Here is a 16,970-nt window from a genome sequence, read left to right on the forward strand (position 1 = left end):
GTGTTCTTCTGAAGGTGTTGAACTCAGCTGTCAAAGGCTGTAAGAAAAAGGGCCAATAATGAATTTGAGAAGATCACAAGCTTTATATCAAAAATGTGATGCCTTACTCAAAAATGTTTGCTCCACAAGGCCTCACACAGAGTAACTATTTAGAAAATGAGAGTTTGGATTCTCCTCCCACAATTACTCCATTCCTTTTCACAAATTTCTTGTTTCAATAACAATGATGAGACTTCAGTATTCTAACCGGAAGTTATGTGCGAGTGGGCGTGTCTGTGAGATGATCTACTAAACAGCAAGAAAGCTACTTCCTCCAGAATCTCTCTCATAAAGACGGCATTTTTGACATTATTTATCATTTCATTTTTCCTGAATGCTTTTTGGAATCCTGAGATCCTCCATGAAAACAATCTCATCTCTAATAACTTTATTTATATATTTATGTAAAGTAATACCTAGTGCATGGAGCATAAAATTATAGCTGAAGTTTTCTTTTAATTTTTATTTTTTATTGCACTAAAATTGGATAATAACATTATATAGCTTTCCGATGTACATCTGAAGTTTTGATAACTGCCTTTCTGAATTACTCTACTATAAGCATCACGACTCAAGGAATAAGTCACTCACCACAATAAAAAATAAAAACAAGTCATATCATGAGTGCTCGTTATATGCTTATTGAATTTTATTTCATTAAACTGAATATCAACTCTCATAAGAAAGCAATTGAGCAGAGATAAATGTGTTAAATTCTCTCCAGCCAAGAAAGTCCAATGAAAGCAATGCTTTGTTTGAAAATACATACACATACGCATGCACACACAGGGATACATACACAAACTGAATCAACATTTATTACTACCTAGGTTATCGAAGGAAAAAATGGATAATACTAATCAAAATGAATGGGTTGGGTGCTAGACATTTTCCTTACTTTCCAATATTGCTTGGAATTAATTATTGCTAACCATAGCTCAATTCAGAAGGCCAAAATAAAGATTTTAGGCAGAATCATGGTGTAGTAGAAAGAATTCTATATGAAAATCCAGAAGTATTACTTGATTTTGCTCAGTCATCTTGGGAAAAGTCACATCCCAACTTATATTCTTATTGGAAATGCTACGATCTTTCCAGATGTATGTTTCTGAATTTTTGTCATTGAAACTTTTATCCTAATGACACAATAACACTTTTGTTGGTAGATCCTCTTTATGTCAATCAGGGTGAATTAGCATGTGTCAAAGGTTGTTTGATTATTAATAATGTATGAGACTAGTTATTTTGTTCATATAATTGGTTCTGGGTATCTGAGTCCATGTTGAATACAAGGTATTCATTCTCACTTGAGGAAAATACAGTATTTGTCAGGCCTTTCGGGAATGATCCAGAGTCAGTTTTATTTGTAAGGCAGAATTATTTTAATTGTGCTCTGTTTCAGAGCCCACATTTGCAGATGATCATTTGTGAAGAGCAAGAGACTATTCTATCCTTTGTGCTTCTAGGCAAATTTGTACCCAAGCATCAGAAAGAGAATATAAGTGTAGATGAGAGAAAGTAAGAGAGAATAGACAAAAGATAGATAGCAACCAACAAAGACAGTAGGTTGAATGAAACTTGCTTTGAAATTGGTAAACAGTTTGGTTTGGGGGGTTTGAATGAGTTGGGTGAAGAGGAAATTTCAAATTTCAGATTTCCTGAGCTATCAATCAGGAGGTGGCCCAAGGGATAACTCAGTATCAGTACCAGGACTTGCCTTTCCGAATCCTGTACTTCCAAATCAAAGAAAAATGAGTAAATAAAATTCTAAGCTTTAAGATATATCAGTAGATGAGATCAGTTGCCTAAACAAGGAGTTCCACCTTCAGGGTTTCTGGCAAGTCATTGCATATATACATAATCAAATATCTTCACTCACAATTATGAAGCTAAACTGCATTTACAGTGGAAAGTAAATAGTCATAATTTATAGGAGTAGTCTAAGCATTCAAAGATAGCTTCCACTAGGAGGGTTTAATCCCCTGACCTGTTGAGTCTTTACAACACTTATTTGTCTATAGCTGTGTTTTCCACTATCATATGTTGGGTCTGCCAGGATAGAAAACATACCTTATTAATGATTGTATCTCCAGAATCTATGAGTGTGTCTAATATATTTTAAGTGATTAATAAATATTTGACTATTAAAAATGTTCTTATGAACTTATTACTCTAAACTATTGAAAATTGTTAATTTGACTTGCCATGATGCAAATTTCTATACTTTACCAATATTATATTTTATAAAAAATAAATATATCTGATTCAAACATTCATGAGATTGTTCAAATTTCTTAACGTATTCAGTGAGAAACAATAAATCATTAAAGAATCCTGAAAAAATGTAAATCCCTTGTAAGTATCCCACAATGACAATTAAGATAAATTAAGTGGATGCACACTATGCCAAATTCAACAACATAAGGCATAAATAAAAACCACTTATATGGTTTGCTAGGTTTAAAATACTGGGAAATACTTTTAATCAACAAGATATTGGAAATTATAGATTCTGATATTTTGAGTTTTAGTCCAGATCCTTTTGAAACATATGATCACAATGCCTAAAGAGGTTTCTATTTAACTGTCTGTATAGTCAAACCTGTTTCCCCTGTAAGCAACACCTTTTTTAAAAATGATTGAACAATGACCATAAAAAATGGTGCAGTAAAAGTTTTGAGGTCTTAATAAACACTTAATCAGTTCATTTGATTTTTTTAAAAGAAAGAAATATCATTTTCCAAGTCAATTTCTTCATAGTAAAGGAAAAATACTACCTCTAAAACCTGAATGTGGTTGAATAGACTTTAAGGACAAACACAGAAAAACAACAATCAGAGAGAGTAGACTGCCTATCTCATAGATAGTCTTTGTCAGTTTTGTTTTGTAATTTTGCACAGGTGGGCGGGATGTCTGCACAGTGCACTTTTTGGGAATTCAGATTCTAACTTCTGGTTTGGAATTTGAGCCTCAGAAGAATACAATAAGAAAATATAATAAAATAAATTATTCAGCCTTATAAAGGAAGTAAATTATGATACATGCTACAACATGGATGAACCTTGAAGACATTGTTGTAAGTGTAATAAGCCAGACACAAAAGGGAAAGAGATCACAAAAGGGTGATCTCTTTTATGAGTCACCTAGAATAGTCATATTCAGAGAGACAGAAATACAAGAGTAGTTACCAGGGGCTCGGGGGAGGAGCAAATGGGAGTTACTGTTTAATGGGTGCATTGTCAGTTTGGGTCAGTGAAAAATTCTGGAGATGGATAGTGGTGATCGATGCACAAAAATGTGTTACGTATATTTTACCACAATAAAAAAATTACCAACAGAAATAAAACATCTATACATAACCAGAACACTTAAAGATACCAGACACAAGGTAATGATTTATTAAACAACTATAGTAGTCATTACTATTATCTTCAAAATACTGAGATTCAAAACAAATAAGTGTTAGATTCTCTAGATTATATAAAGCAATCTGAAAAAGCTATTTTGAAGAACATATCTGTGCCATGTTATATTGTATGTTGTATGTTATATGCTCTGCTCTGCTCTGCATTCTCTGTATTTCAGTATACATTTAAACAACTGGAACACAAAATACTGGAGAAAATTATTTCCATTGTGATTATTCCAATAGTATTCTATAAAATACAGACAATACATGTGCTACTTTATGCCAGGAGCTTCTGGCTTAAAACATTTTGGGTCAAAGACAAAACCTGCTTCTCAAGAACGACACATAGTTCATTCCAACTAAGTCTACTTTGCCCTATGCTCGTAGCAGTGAAGAGTTTGTGTGAATATGTTACCTGTGTTTTTTATTTCCTCTTCTGTCACTTGTTCTAAATCCAAGTTTCTGAAATTCTATCTCTGGTCCTGGAAGATGACGATTTAGTTTGATGAAGATAAGTCAGGACTGCCACCACATCAATCCAGGTGTGACTGCAGAGAAAGATCAGGGTACCCGCAGTTACCCAGCTGTAAATGCTTTCTCACACATGGATATATCTCTTTATGACCACAGAAATTATGACCATCTTCTTCAACTTTCATAAACACTTTACAGTTTGGATTATGAAATTATCCAGAGTTGGCATCAAGAATATACGTTGATGTGACTGATGAATCACCAAATTTGAAAGCTGTGGTTGAGAATATGTATCAAGAACCAAGTTTAAAACCTAATTATTAAGTTTAACTGATTAAATTAGTGGAACAAATCTTTAATAGCATTTTTGGTCAATATTGCAGGAAGCTGGATAATCAAAGAAATGAGCTTTGTTTTAGATATTTTTTGAGCGTTCATATGACAGTTTTAATGTAGTTCATGTCTAGTAAGGTAATAGCTTTTATTTTACAGCTTGATAGTAGTATTAATACCCGAAGAGAAATGTTCCCCTAGGCAAAGGAAGATGTGACTGGGTTAATCAACAACGAAAAATAAATCACTTCACTGAGTTGTTCGAACAGTTTGTCCCCAAGGCTGACTGTTCAAAATTAAATTCACTGAGGAATCATGCTCTAGAGAACTGAGACCGTCTACATAATCCTTCCAGTGCATTCTATATTTTCAGAGGCTTCTCCTGGCCAATCACTCTAGGGGAATTAAGTGAAAAAATAGCAATCTAACAGGAAAGAACAAGTCACTTAATAATATCAAAGACAAAAGATTGCATGAACAAGAACCCTTTATTTTCAATTAATCAGTTTATATTTAAAATTCTCAAATCCAAGAGGGCACTGGAATGAAGTAAAAAGCTTAATTCTTTGTATATGGCAGATACGTTTAATGAAAATGGCACAAGATTGTTGCTAATCAATTTACAAAAAGTTTCAATTCAACTCAGACAAGACAACATCCACATAAAATCTTCCAACTCAGAAGTTTTGCACAAAGAAACCCCAATATTTCTTAAAAAAACAAATATAGAAACAAGTAATTAGGATGTATAATTTGAAAGAGACTGTTATAAAGTAATATAAGAAAAAAACATAAAAGCTAAGTCCAGAAATATTTGACACTTGATACTCACATATCTTTTATGTAACAATGGCAGGTCCTTAAATCCGAATCTCTCTACCCGTGCTCTAAAAACATGTGATCTCTTTATTGAGGTTTATTGATATAGAGGTTGTCTATCTCTTTATTGGTATTTCCATTTTATTGATATGTGGTTTTCTTGACTTTTGTCCTATCTTCTGTTACTCCTTGAGTTTCTTTAAGATGAGCGGTGTTAACGTTTTTGTCAGTCATTAGGTCTTTTTAAGGACAATTTCTGCTGATTTTTTTTCATTTGAATGGGCCACACTTTCCCATTTATTCATATGCTTTGTGATTTTATGTTGAAAACTAGACATCTGAATCTAACAATGTGGTAACTCTGGAAAACAGATTCTCCTCCGTTGCCCAGATTTGCTGATTACTCGTTTTCTTTTGGTTTAGTTGCCATTGTTACTGTTTTGTTTTGTTTTTTATTGTTGTAGGCTGTCTCCATGCCAAGGATCAGCCTGAGGTGTACACTTAAGGTCTTCCCAGGTCTTTTCTGAGCCTCATCCTTCCCCTGGGTATGCATGGTGACTTTCTAATTTCCCTAGTATATGCAGTTACTTTTGAATGTCCTATTCTTTGATATCCTGCTCAAAAAGGAAAAAGAGAAAAATGAAGGAGAGAAAAAGGCATCATCCCCTTTAAACACCATGGAACTCACTTCAACCATAGAAGTAAGAGCTTTTAGCAATGAGAGGAGATGCAACAACAATGGCCACCATCTCTTTGTCTGCACCTTTGTGATCAGAAACAGCAGTGATCAGAGCACAGATCCTGATATCTGGAGGGTAGGTCATTTTTGCCCACTCTCCCAAAAGCTGTGTGCAAGCTGCTCCAGGAACACATGCACAGCTGCCTGCCACGGGGCTGAGGAGGGTGAGGATGAGGAGCTGCTACTCTGCCAAGAGCTGAAATTGACTGAAATTAACTGCAATTTACCATCCAAGCTTTGCCCTGGAAGTTGTAAGCCTTCAATAGACTCCAGAGTTCCAGAAAAGTTATATCAGACAGATTCTGCCAGTGTAATTATTGTCCAGTTGGGGAGGCAGATTTCTGGTGCGCCCTACTCCACCATCTTCCCAGAATCCTCTGCCCTGGGTTGCTTTTAGGAATGAAGAAAAGCTTCTGGAATTAGACAGTAGTGATAATTGTAGAACTTTGTAAACACACTAAAAATCACTAAATTATACACTTTAAAATGTTATGATATGTGATTAAATAAAATGTTTGCTTTTATATAGCTCCATTCTCTTTCCCTCTCCTTTGTACTGTTATCATCATACAAAGTACATCTTTATATACCGTAAGGGCATTCACATAGGTTTTGACTTGCTTATGCTATTGTCTTTTAAATCACATAATAAAAGAATGGGAAGCAAATATATATATACATATTTATATTGTCTTTTATGTTTGCCTATTGAGTTATTTTTACCAGTGCTCTTCATTTCTTCCTGTGAATTCAAGAGACTATCTAGTGAGCTATCTTCTCAGCCTGAAGGACTGCTTTTACTGTCTGTTTTAGGGCAAATCTACTAGTAATGATTTCTGTCAATTTTCATTTATCTGAGAATATATTTTCTTCATTTTTGAATGATGGTTTTGCATGATGTATAATTCTGGACTGACAGTGTCTTTTTTCTTCTTCAGCACATTGAGCATGTTATCCACTGTCTTCAGGCTTCCATGGTTTTTGATGAGATATTGTCTGTAAATCTTATTGAGGACACCTTGTAGGTAGGTAATGAGTTGCCTCTTCTTGCAGTTTTCAAGATTCTCTCTTTTTCTTTGGCCTCCACAGTTTGGTTATGATGTGCTTGGTATAGCTCTTTAAGTCTATCCTAGGTGGCCGTCATCGAGCTTCTTGCCTGTGTAGAAAAATGAATTTCATCAAATTTTTTCAGTTTAATCATTATTTTTTCAAATATTCTTTTTACTTACATCTCCATCTCCTCTTATTTTTGGACTCTCATATGTGTATGTTGGTATTCTTGTGGTTGCTCCACAGACCTCTGAGACTCAGTTCATTTTTCTGCATCCTTTTTTCTTTCCATCTCTCAGACTAGATAATGTCAGTGACCTGCCTTTAACCTCATCATTTGTTTATTCTTATATTGAGCCACTTTAATGGATTTTTCCTTTCAATTATTGTACTTTCAACTCTAGAATTTCTTTTGGTTCTTTTTAAAAATTTTCATTCACTTATTGTTATAAATCATTTAGTTGTTGAAGCATTGTTCTATAGCTCTTTCCTTTAGCTCTTTAGAAATGGCTTTTTTAATTCTTTGAATATTTTTCAATCACTAATTTAAAGTCTTTGTGTAGTAAGTCCACCATTGAGGCTGCCTTAGGGACAGTATGTATCTATTGCAGGTTTTTTTTTCTTTGTATGAGTCATACATTCCTGTTTCTTTGCTTGTCTTACTTTTTTGATGAAAACTAGAAATTTAAATAATATAATGTGGCAACTCTGGAAATTATATTTACCCCACCACTACCGCTCAGAATTTCTTGTAGTTCCTGTTTGTTATTGTTGCAACTTGTTCCTTCATTGACTTTCCTGGACTAATTTTAACATCTGAATTCTTTGTCATGAGTTTCCCCTGAAGTCTTTGCTCAGTTTGTTTAGTGGTCAGCTAATTATTGGTTGGCAATTTCCTTAAATGTGTTAAACCATCAGTCTCCCAGGCCTAATAAGGGATTATGTGTGTATATTGGGGCATGTCTTCAATGGTCCAGCAAGAAGTTTACAACTATACTCTACCCTTCACTTCCTTTGTGCAGAGCCTCAAGGTTAGTTGACATTGAAAGGTTAGAGCTTTCTTAGGTAATTCCTGAGAATTCATACAGGCATGGGCATGCACATGGCCTTCTAGAGTTCCAGGGATATATAGGGGCTTTTCAAACTCCTCTATCGATATCTCATTCCACAGATTTTTCTGTTAAGTTTTTGGGTCAGCTTCTTGTTTGTCCCATTTATTATTTTCACCTTGGGAAACTGGGATGTTCGATGTTTTGAATTCGATTTTTCTTAGATAAATGCCTTAGAGAAAATTTCCTGACAGCATGAGCTCTGAGTCAGATTAGATAAAAACAAGCCCTGCAGATGGAGACTATAAGGTGCTGAAAGATAAAATAAATCTCTTGAAGCGAAGTCTGGAGGACTCAACCTGTTCAGCCCCCTCCAATGAATATCCGACTCCTGGTTTTCATGGGTATCATGATTGCAAAAGTTCTAAGGTCCTGGGGAGAGGGTTATGTAATAGGGAGAGTTAAAATGCCACAGAACTCAGTGTTGTTTCCAGCATTCAGCTTTATTTTTAAAAAAATAAACAATCCCTAGATTATTGAAAGTCTTTTATTAATTTCCAGATCTCCAAAAAAGTTTATTTTGATGATTTTTACTAGTACTTTCATTTTTTTCATGAAGGAATGAATTTTCATAGACCATTATTCCACCATTCTGGAAGTGCTTCCCTTCACTTTTCAGATTTTGAAAGCAACATATAACACATTGGATATATACATCAGTTTATGGGGTTACCTAAAAAGTTGCAAATTTTGAGTGAGTTTAGAGCAAGAGAAGACTCTACAGAAGATCCTGGTTGTAGTAAAATTTACCCTGAAAAATGGGTCTTGTGACATTGAAGATGAATCACACTGGAAATTTTTTAGGTCATAAAGTGATATAATCTGTGTATCTGGTAAACATCCATAGGAGACTCACAGTGTAGACACTTAGGATTTTTAATGACTCATTACACTCTTCTTTTGGCAAAAATTCTCCTGTTGACAAAGCAATTCAAGGCTTGCTCACAGGCTTTGATACAGACAAAATTCAACCACGAGATTCCAAGAGACAATGAGAACAAAAATGTTCATTGTTAAAAAGGTGTTATTTTATCCAACAAATTACTATAACTGCTTGCTATTTTAAAAAGAAATGATATATATATTTATGGGCTCAAACAGATGCAGAAGGCACAAGTAATTTGCTTTAGCATGGACTCAAATTTCCATAGCCAGTAGGGCACATTGGGAACTTAAAAGTCGCCACTCCATCCTAACAACCAGTAAAAGGTGAATAAAGTGAAAAATCAACAACTTCTAAGATGATCATTCTGTCAGATTATCATTACCCTGATACCAAAATCAGACCAACATATTAAAAGTAAATAAAACTACAGACCAGTATCTCTCATGAACATAGACGCAAAAATCCTCAACAAAATATCAGCAAATCAAATCCAACAATGTATAAAAACAATTATACTTCATGACCAAGTGGGGCTTATCCCAGGTGTGCAAGGCTGGTTCACCATTTGAAATCAATGAATATAATCCATCACATCAACAGGCTCAAGAAGAAAAATCACATGATCATATAAATAGATTCAGAAAAATCATCTGACAAAATTCAACACCCATTCATGATAAAAATTGTTGGGAAATAGGAATAGAAAGGAACTTCTTCAACTTGATAAAGAATATCTGCAAAATACCTTACAGCTAATATCATATTTAACGTGAGAAACTCACAGCTTACCTGCTAAGATCAGGAACAAGACAAGGATGTCCCCTCCCACCATTGCTTTTCAAATTGTACTGAAAATCATAGCTAATACAATAAGACAAGAAAAGGAAATAAAAGATACGGAGGTAGGAAGGAAGACATAAAACTGTCTGCTCACAGATGGTATGATCATCTATGTAGAAAATCTAACCGAATTGATTTTAAGAAACTCCTGGAACTAATAAGAGATTATAACCAGGTTCAAGGATACAAGATTAATATATACTAGCAATGAACAAATGGAATTTGAAATGAAAAGCACATCACTAACAACTCCCCCAAAAATGAAATACTTAAGTACAAATCTAACAAAATACATATTATAAGACTTATATGAGGAAAATGACAAAATTCTAATGAAGGATATCAAACAGGAAATAGATAAATGGAAAAATATTCCACTTTCATGAATGAGAAATCTCAGTATTGTCAAGGTACTTGTTCTTCCTAACTTGACCATAGATTCAATGCAATCCCCATCAAAATTCCAGCAATTCCTTTTCTGGATATCAACCAAATGATTCTAAAGTTTATATGGAGAAGTGAAAGACTCAGAATAGTCAAATCAATATTGAAGGAGAACAAAGCTGGAGGACTGATGCCCTCGACTTCAAAATTTGCTATAAAGCTACAATAAAGAATACAGTCTGGTCGTGATGAAAAAATACATAAATAGATCCACAGAGCAGAAGAGAGAGCCCAGAAACAGACCCTTATAAATATGGTCGACTGATCTTTGACAAAGGAACAGACAATATAATGGAGCAAAGATAGTTTTTCAACAAATGGTGCTAGAAGAACTGGACACACATTCAAACAAATAAATCTAGACAGAGACCTTATACTCTTCAGAAAAATTAACTCAAAATGGATCATAAAATGCAAAAATATAAAACCATTAGAATATAAGATAGGAGAAAATAGAGATGATCTTTAGTCTGGCAATGACATTTTAGTTACAACATGGAAGGTGGGATCCACGAATGAAAATAATAATAAACTGGACCTTATGAAAATGTAAAACTTGTGCTTTGTAAAAGTCAATACAAGAGAATGAGAAGACAAGCTACAGACTGGGAGAAATATTTGCAAGTTATATCTAATAAAGGTCTTTTACCAAAATATACAAAGAACTCTTAAAATTCAATGATAAGAAAGTGAACAATCATATCAAAAAGTGAGGAAAAGCCTTAACAGACACCTCACCAAAGAAGATGTTCAGTATACTTCTGCAGAAGTAAGTATATGGAAAGGTGTTCAACATCCTGTGTCATTAGGCTATTGCAAATTAAATTGACAATGAGATACTACTACACACCTATTAGAATGGCCAAAATACAAAATACAGGCAACACCAAATGCTGGCAAGAACATAGAACAAGAACTCTTCACTCATTGTTGGTAGGAATGCAAAATGGTGAAACCACTTTAGAAGACATTTGACAGTTTCTTACAAAACTAAAACATACTCTTACCATACATTCCTGCAATCATGTTCTTTAGTATTTATCCAAAGAAGTTGAAAATTTTCATCCACAAAGAAGTCTTACATGGATGTTTATAGCAGCCTCGTTCATAATTGCCAAACCCTGTCATAATTTCCCAAACAACCAAGATGTCCTTCAGTATAAGAATGGATAAATAAACTGGTATATCCAGACAAGAGAATGTTATTCAACAATAAAGAGAAATGAGCTATAAAACCATGAAGACATGGAGGAAACTTACATGCATATTATCAGTGAAGGAAGCCAATCCGAAAAGACTACATACTGTATCACATTTTGGAAAAGAGAAAACTATGGAGACAGTAAAAAGATCAGTGTTTGTTACAGGTTAATGGGGAGGGAAGGAAGAACAGGCAGAGCACAGAGGATTTTTAGGACAGTGAATCTACTCTATACAATAGTACAGTGGTGGATTCATGTCATTGTACATTTTTTCAAACTTACAAGAAGTTAAATGTCAAGAGTGAATCCTAATGTAACCTATGGACTTTAGGTGAAATGATGTTATAATGTAGATCCATCAAATGTAACAAATATACCACTGTGTTGTAGGATGTCAATAATAGAGGAGATTTTGCCTATTTTGGGATGGGGGATATATAGGGTCTCTGCATATTCCACTCAATTTTGCTGTGAACTAAAAACTGCTTTAAGAATAAAGTGCTTTGGGGCTAGCCCCGTGGCTGAGTGGTTAAGTTCACGTGCTCTGCTGCAGGTGGCCCAGTGTTTCGTGGGTTCGAATCCTGGGTGTGGACATGGCACCACTCATCTAAGCCACGCTGAGGCGGCGTCCCACATGCCACAACTAGAAGAACCCACAACTAAGAATATACAACTATTTACCGGAGGGCTTTGGGGAGAAAAAGGAAAAAAATAAAATCTTTCATAAAAATAAAAATAAAGTGTTTTTTAAAGATTAAAACTTGGTCGTCTATTTTTAAATTTCCTTATTAACTGCTCCTTTTGCTTCATCACTTCTCTCTCATTCACACCTAGGGTATCAAAAAAGGTCACCTAAGAGAGTTAGATTTTTTTTAAAGGCAAAAAAAAATCACTTATGTATATGGATTTACACAGTGCCCTGACTTCAGGAAAAATATTATTATAGCATATGGTCCTACAAGAATGGTCACAAAAGGGAGCAGTGAAAGGAAATAACCCCAGTAAGCATTTTTTAAGGAGGCATATCTGGTTGTAGAATTTTCAAGGAAGAGATGACCTGAGGCATTGATCTACCCAATTCTTGGCTTGGCCAGCTGGTCAGGAACTTAGAAAGAAAAAGATTGGAAGTTTGGTGACAAAAATGTACGGAACATAATAAGGCAGTGAACGGACCTTTTAGAATGAGTGTGATGTGTAAAGACATTTGTTCCACATAAATGCCCACCAGACAATCCAGGAGAAACTCTTGATGGGCAAGTTGACAAGATGACCCATCTGTGAATATCAGTCAAGTTCTTTCCAAGCTCTTGTTACCGAAAGTTTGGTCTCTGATCCCGACACCAATCCAAATAACGAGAACAAGAGTCTCAAGTGGAAAAGGAAAGGCTTTACTTTGCCAGGCAGAGGGATCAAAGCAAGAGCTAGTGCCTCAAAAATTGCTCTCTCCCTGTTGAAAAACAGGTAGGGGGTTTTAGCTATGGGAGGGGGGCTTTGGCATTCTCGGTCAGCATTTTCCCATCGGCCTATGTCTGGGGCTGCTTCCAGTGGAAGAGACAAAGGATTTCTCAGAAGAGTGTCCTTGGCTGTTTATCTCCATGGTGGAAGGTAGACTCTGACGTCAGGAAGCTGAGGAGTTGGGCCTGGGAAGCTTCAGTTTCTTGATATTCTCTGGACATTAGTTTCTCTGTAAAAGAACTTCAAGGTCCTGGGATTGGCCACAACTTTACTGGGAGACCAGCATGAGGCCATCTGGACTTTAACAATTTGTAACTTCTATTTGGTTGTAAAGCTCAGGGAGTCAGAGGTTAAAGAAACAAGCATTTACACATGAGTGTAACTAAAGAACCAGGAAACTGGAAATGTGTGTTTTAGTTTTGACTCGTATATGGTGGGTTCACTGTAGGGGAACAAATATCAGGGCTGATATTAACTAAGAGCCAGTAACACTCTCACTGCTTGCTAAATGGATTGATGTAAAAACTGAATCTAATAGCAGTCTAATATTATGCATGGGCTTAAAAATATGGATTTGTCCTCACCAACCTTTTTCTGGCAGCCTCTGAAGCATAATGTCAAACTGGCATCAATAAAGCCCATTGCAGAGAACACGATAAAGCACCAGTCAGATATTTGCTATCACATTTATTATATCAGACCAGCTAATCATGAAAGAGACAAAGCTGTGATTTGTTTTCACAGGAATAGACACATTCTGTTTACAGCACTCCCGTACATGGATTCACAAAACTCTTTTTATTCATTGCCATTAAATCCCACCCAACATTGCCTCTAACCAAGAAGCCCACATCACAGCAAAGCAATGGGCTCATAGTCATGAACTTCAGCCCCAGAAGTTTGTCCTGAGTATTAGCCAAACTGCTGACTCATTGAGTGAAAGTAAATTTTCAAAGGTAGCTTGTTTTTCACGTTTGAAAAGAAAATACTCTTTCTTCTAAAGTCCTATTTCAATATAAACTGAGAAAAGCAAAGTTGCAAGGTGGAACTTAGTTTATTTTTTTTTTGTAATAGGATGAATATCTGTGCCTTTTATTCATCCTCCAGAATTTCTCTATTAGATTCATTCTAACCTCAAAGGACAATTGATTCTACTTTAGCGATGCTTTTGTGTAATAAAGAAAAGCATCCCTAGAGAAGCCATTGAATTCACTAAGTCATTCATTGGGAGAATTTACTGCCTGTTTGTTATTTTAGAGCTAGTAATAAATGTGTTCAGAGTGGGTGACACATTCTTATTCCATCTGAGGTTAATTTTTTACACCAGAGTTTTTCCATGACATTTTTCATCTCCGAATTTCTCAAGGTGTATATTAAAGGATTCAACATGGGAGTGATAATTGTATAAACCACTGTTATGGATTTATCAATGGGAAAGTTGGAAACAGGTCTAACATACATGAAAATACAGGGAACAAAAAAGAGGACAACCACCGTGATGTGGGAACTGCAGGTAGACAGGACTTTGCGCCTCCCTTCCTGACTGTGAGCTTTAAGGGAATTCAGGATGACTCCATAGGAGATTAGAAGAAGGATGAAGATGACCATACAGATTGCTCCACCATTGGCAACCACAGTGAAACCTACAAAGTAGGTGTCAGTGCACGCAAGTTCCAATAATGGGTACATGTCACAGATGAAGTGGTCAATGACATTGGGGCCACAAAAGGGGAGACTGCACACAAAGAGAAGTTGAACCATAGAGTGCAAAAAACCTCCCACCCAGGCCACCACCACCAGCAGGATGCAAACGTGTTGATTCATGACAGTCAAGTAGTGCAGCGGCTTACAGATGGCCACATAGCGATCATAGGCCATTGCCACCAGAATGAAGACCTCAGCACCTCCAAATAAGTGTTCTAGAAAGAGCTGTCCCATGCAACCTGGGAAGGAAATTGTTTTTTTGTCAAAAAGTAAATCTATAATCAATTTGGGTGAAATGACAGTGGAATAAATTGCATCCATGAGTGATAGATAGGCAAGGAAGTAGTACATTGGGGAGCCCAGAGAAGGGCTGGCAAAGACAGTCACCACAATGAGCAGGTTGCCCACCATTGTCACAATGTAGATGAGTAAAAACATGACAAATAATGCTTTTTGCCCCTCAGGATCCCGAGTGAGGCCCAGAAGGACAAATTCTGTTACATTGTTACTATGTCCCATTTACTCTTCTATAAGGTTTGTTTCAGGGATTAGAGCTCAGAAGAACAGAACCTGAAATGAAATTGTGAACATGACTATGAACACATCCATCATGTTACAGGCACACCTTCACCATTATGTCTTCTACAGTGGTTTACGCGCAATAAACATTTAGTAAATATCTATTGAGTTCTTCTACCAAAGAACCCATTACTTCTTCCTTTGACAATTCTACTTCTCCTCAGACGATTTTGTTGGGACTACCAGAAAGAGGTTCTATCTAAAAGTCTTCGTGGATCTTCTGTGGAGAAGCACAATCAAAGGCCCAACAATTGAATCTTACATTTAATAAAGCTTTCTTTAAACTGTGTCAGTTCTTGGCATAAAAGTCAGAAATGATGAACAAGGAAAGGGTTCCTACTCTCTAGAAACTTAGTCTCTGCCGATGATGATAAACTCTAAATAAATTGGTGTGAAGTCAGACCTTTGAGTTGGTAGCGTTTGTGGTGAGCACTGTAACAATATGATCTACGTAACACCAAAAATAATTCCTCTTCTGGACTAACCCACCTAATAGTATGATATTCTGCTGTTAGATATTCAATCCTTCATGTTTCAAAGGAGGTACAGTCTTCATTAATCTCTCATTAAATTTAAAGAAACTAGACTTTGAACTGTGTCAAATAACCACAAAATCATTTAAGTTTTTGCTCCCTATGGCAACTACGTGGTCTGACCCTCTGTCAGCGTCTTAAGCAGTTGTAATTCTCTCCATTTAATCATTGCCTATCACACAAATCTTAACACATGGAACACTACCTAAATTTTCACCAAATATTTTTGAACTGAAATGAAATAGCTCATGACTATCACCAACTATTACATTAACAGGTAGTATCTTTTTATTCAAAACTCTTGGGATGAGAAAGGTAGTGAGGGAGGAGAAAATAGAGGTAGAGGAAAGAGAGGTCGAAGACACTGGCAAGAGAAGTAGAAGACAATGGGACACAGTTTTATTTACAACGCTTCTTAGGTACTGAGAGAGCTCAAGACAGAACTTCAGTGCTCAGATTTGAAAAAGCAGCATACTCAAGGGAAAAGTCCAAGTTCAGTGTAAAAAGGCATGAGTTTGGGTCATTTGCAAAATGTAATTACAAGTCTTCTTAGTTTGCTTATTGGAAAACAAAGGGTTTGAACTAGACATTGTCAGAATCCTTTTCAGTCCAACTATCTATGATACTATTAGTGCAGATCCACCTTATACTATTTTGCAGACAATTTTATTTTCTTTATTCATATTTTTATAACTAAATAAAATTTTCCATACTTATCACCATTACTTTTAAAAAGCTAGCCAGCGGTAATGGGATTTGATAATTGTGGAGACCAAATATTGACTATAAGTTTCTCATTCAGTGTGTACCTATTTAAGATTCTCTCTCAAAGAGACAGAGCACAGCACTGTGGGGAGTAATGTGGACTCTGGAGCTGCACGTTTTGTGTTGGAATCCAAGCTTTGACACCTACTATCTAGGTGACCCTGGGCAACTTAATAAACCTATCTGTGCCTCAGTTTCATCATATTTAGAATGGAGATACCAATTATGTCTACTCTTTTGGATTGTTGTTTCAGTACAAGTAAAGTGTCCAGAACAGGGTAAGTGCCTGACATCTGCTAAAGGCTCAACGGATGACAGCTATTATTAATGTTCTTGAGTTCTTCACTATGAACATTGTATCAGAACAAGACATCTGGATCTTTGTCAATTTGATAAGAATTATAGACATACTCCAGGATAAAAAAATATTATATCTATAGTTTATGAATCCCAATTGGGGCATAAGATAAGATGGTATGTCTTAGGAATTATCTATTTTGTTATGTATGAGTAGTAAGATTTACTTATTCATGTAAGTGTTTTGACTAGATGTATTTTAACCAGAAGCAAGCAAAATACCAGAAAAAAAG

General features: G+C 35.6%; 1 protein-coding gene across 1 annotated transcript; it reads right to left on the minus strand.

The window, feature by feature from the left end:
• Positions 1-14,074: 14,074 nt before the first annotated feature.
• On the minus strand, positions 14,075-15,022 carry LOC139040447 (olfactory receptor 4A5-like). Its single transcript, XM_070487217.1, has one exon. The coding sequence runs from the start codon at positions 15,020-15,022 to the stop codon at positions 14,075-14,077; it is 948 nt and encodes a 315-aa protein (XP_070343318.1).
• Between the last annotated feature and the right edge of the window lie 1,948 nt (positions 15,023-16,970).

Source organism: Equus asinus, chromosome 17, assembly GCF_041296235.1.
Source record: "Equus asinus isolate D_3611 breed Donkey chromosome 17, EquAss-T2T_v2, whole genome shotgun sequence".
In the NCBI taxonomy this organism is placed as follows: domain Eukaryota; kingdom Metazoa; phylum Chordata; class Mammalia; order Perissodactyla; family Equidae; genus Equus; species Equus asinus.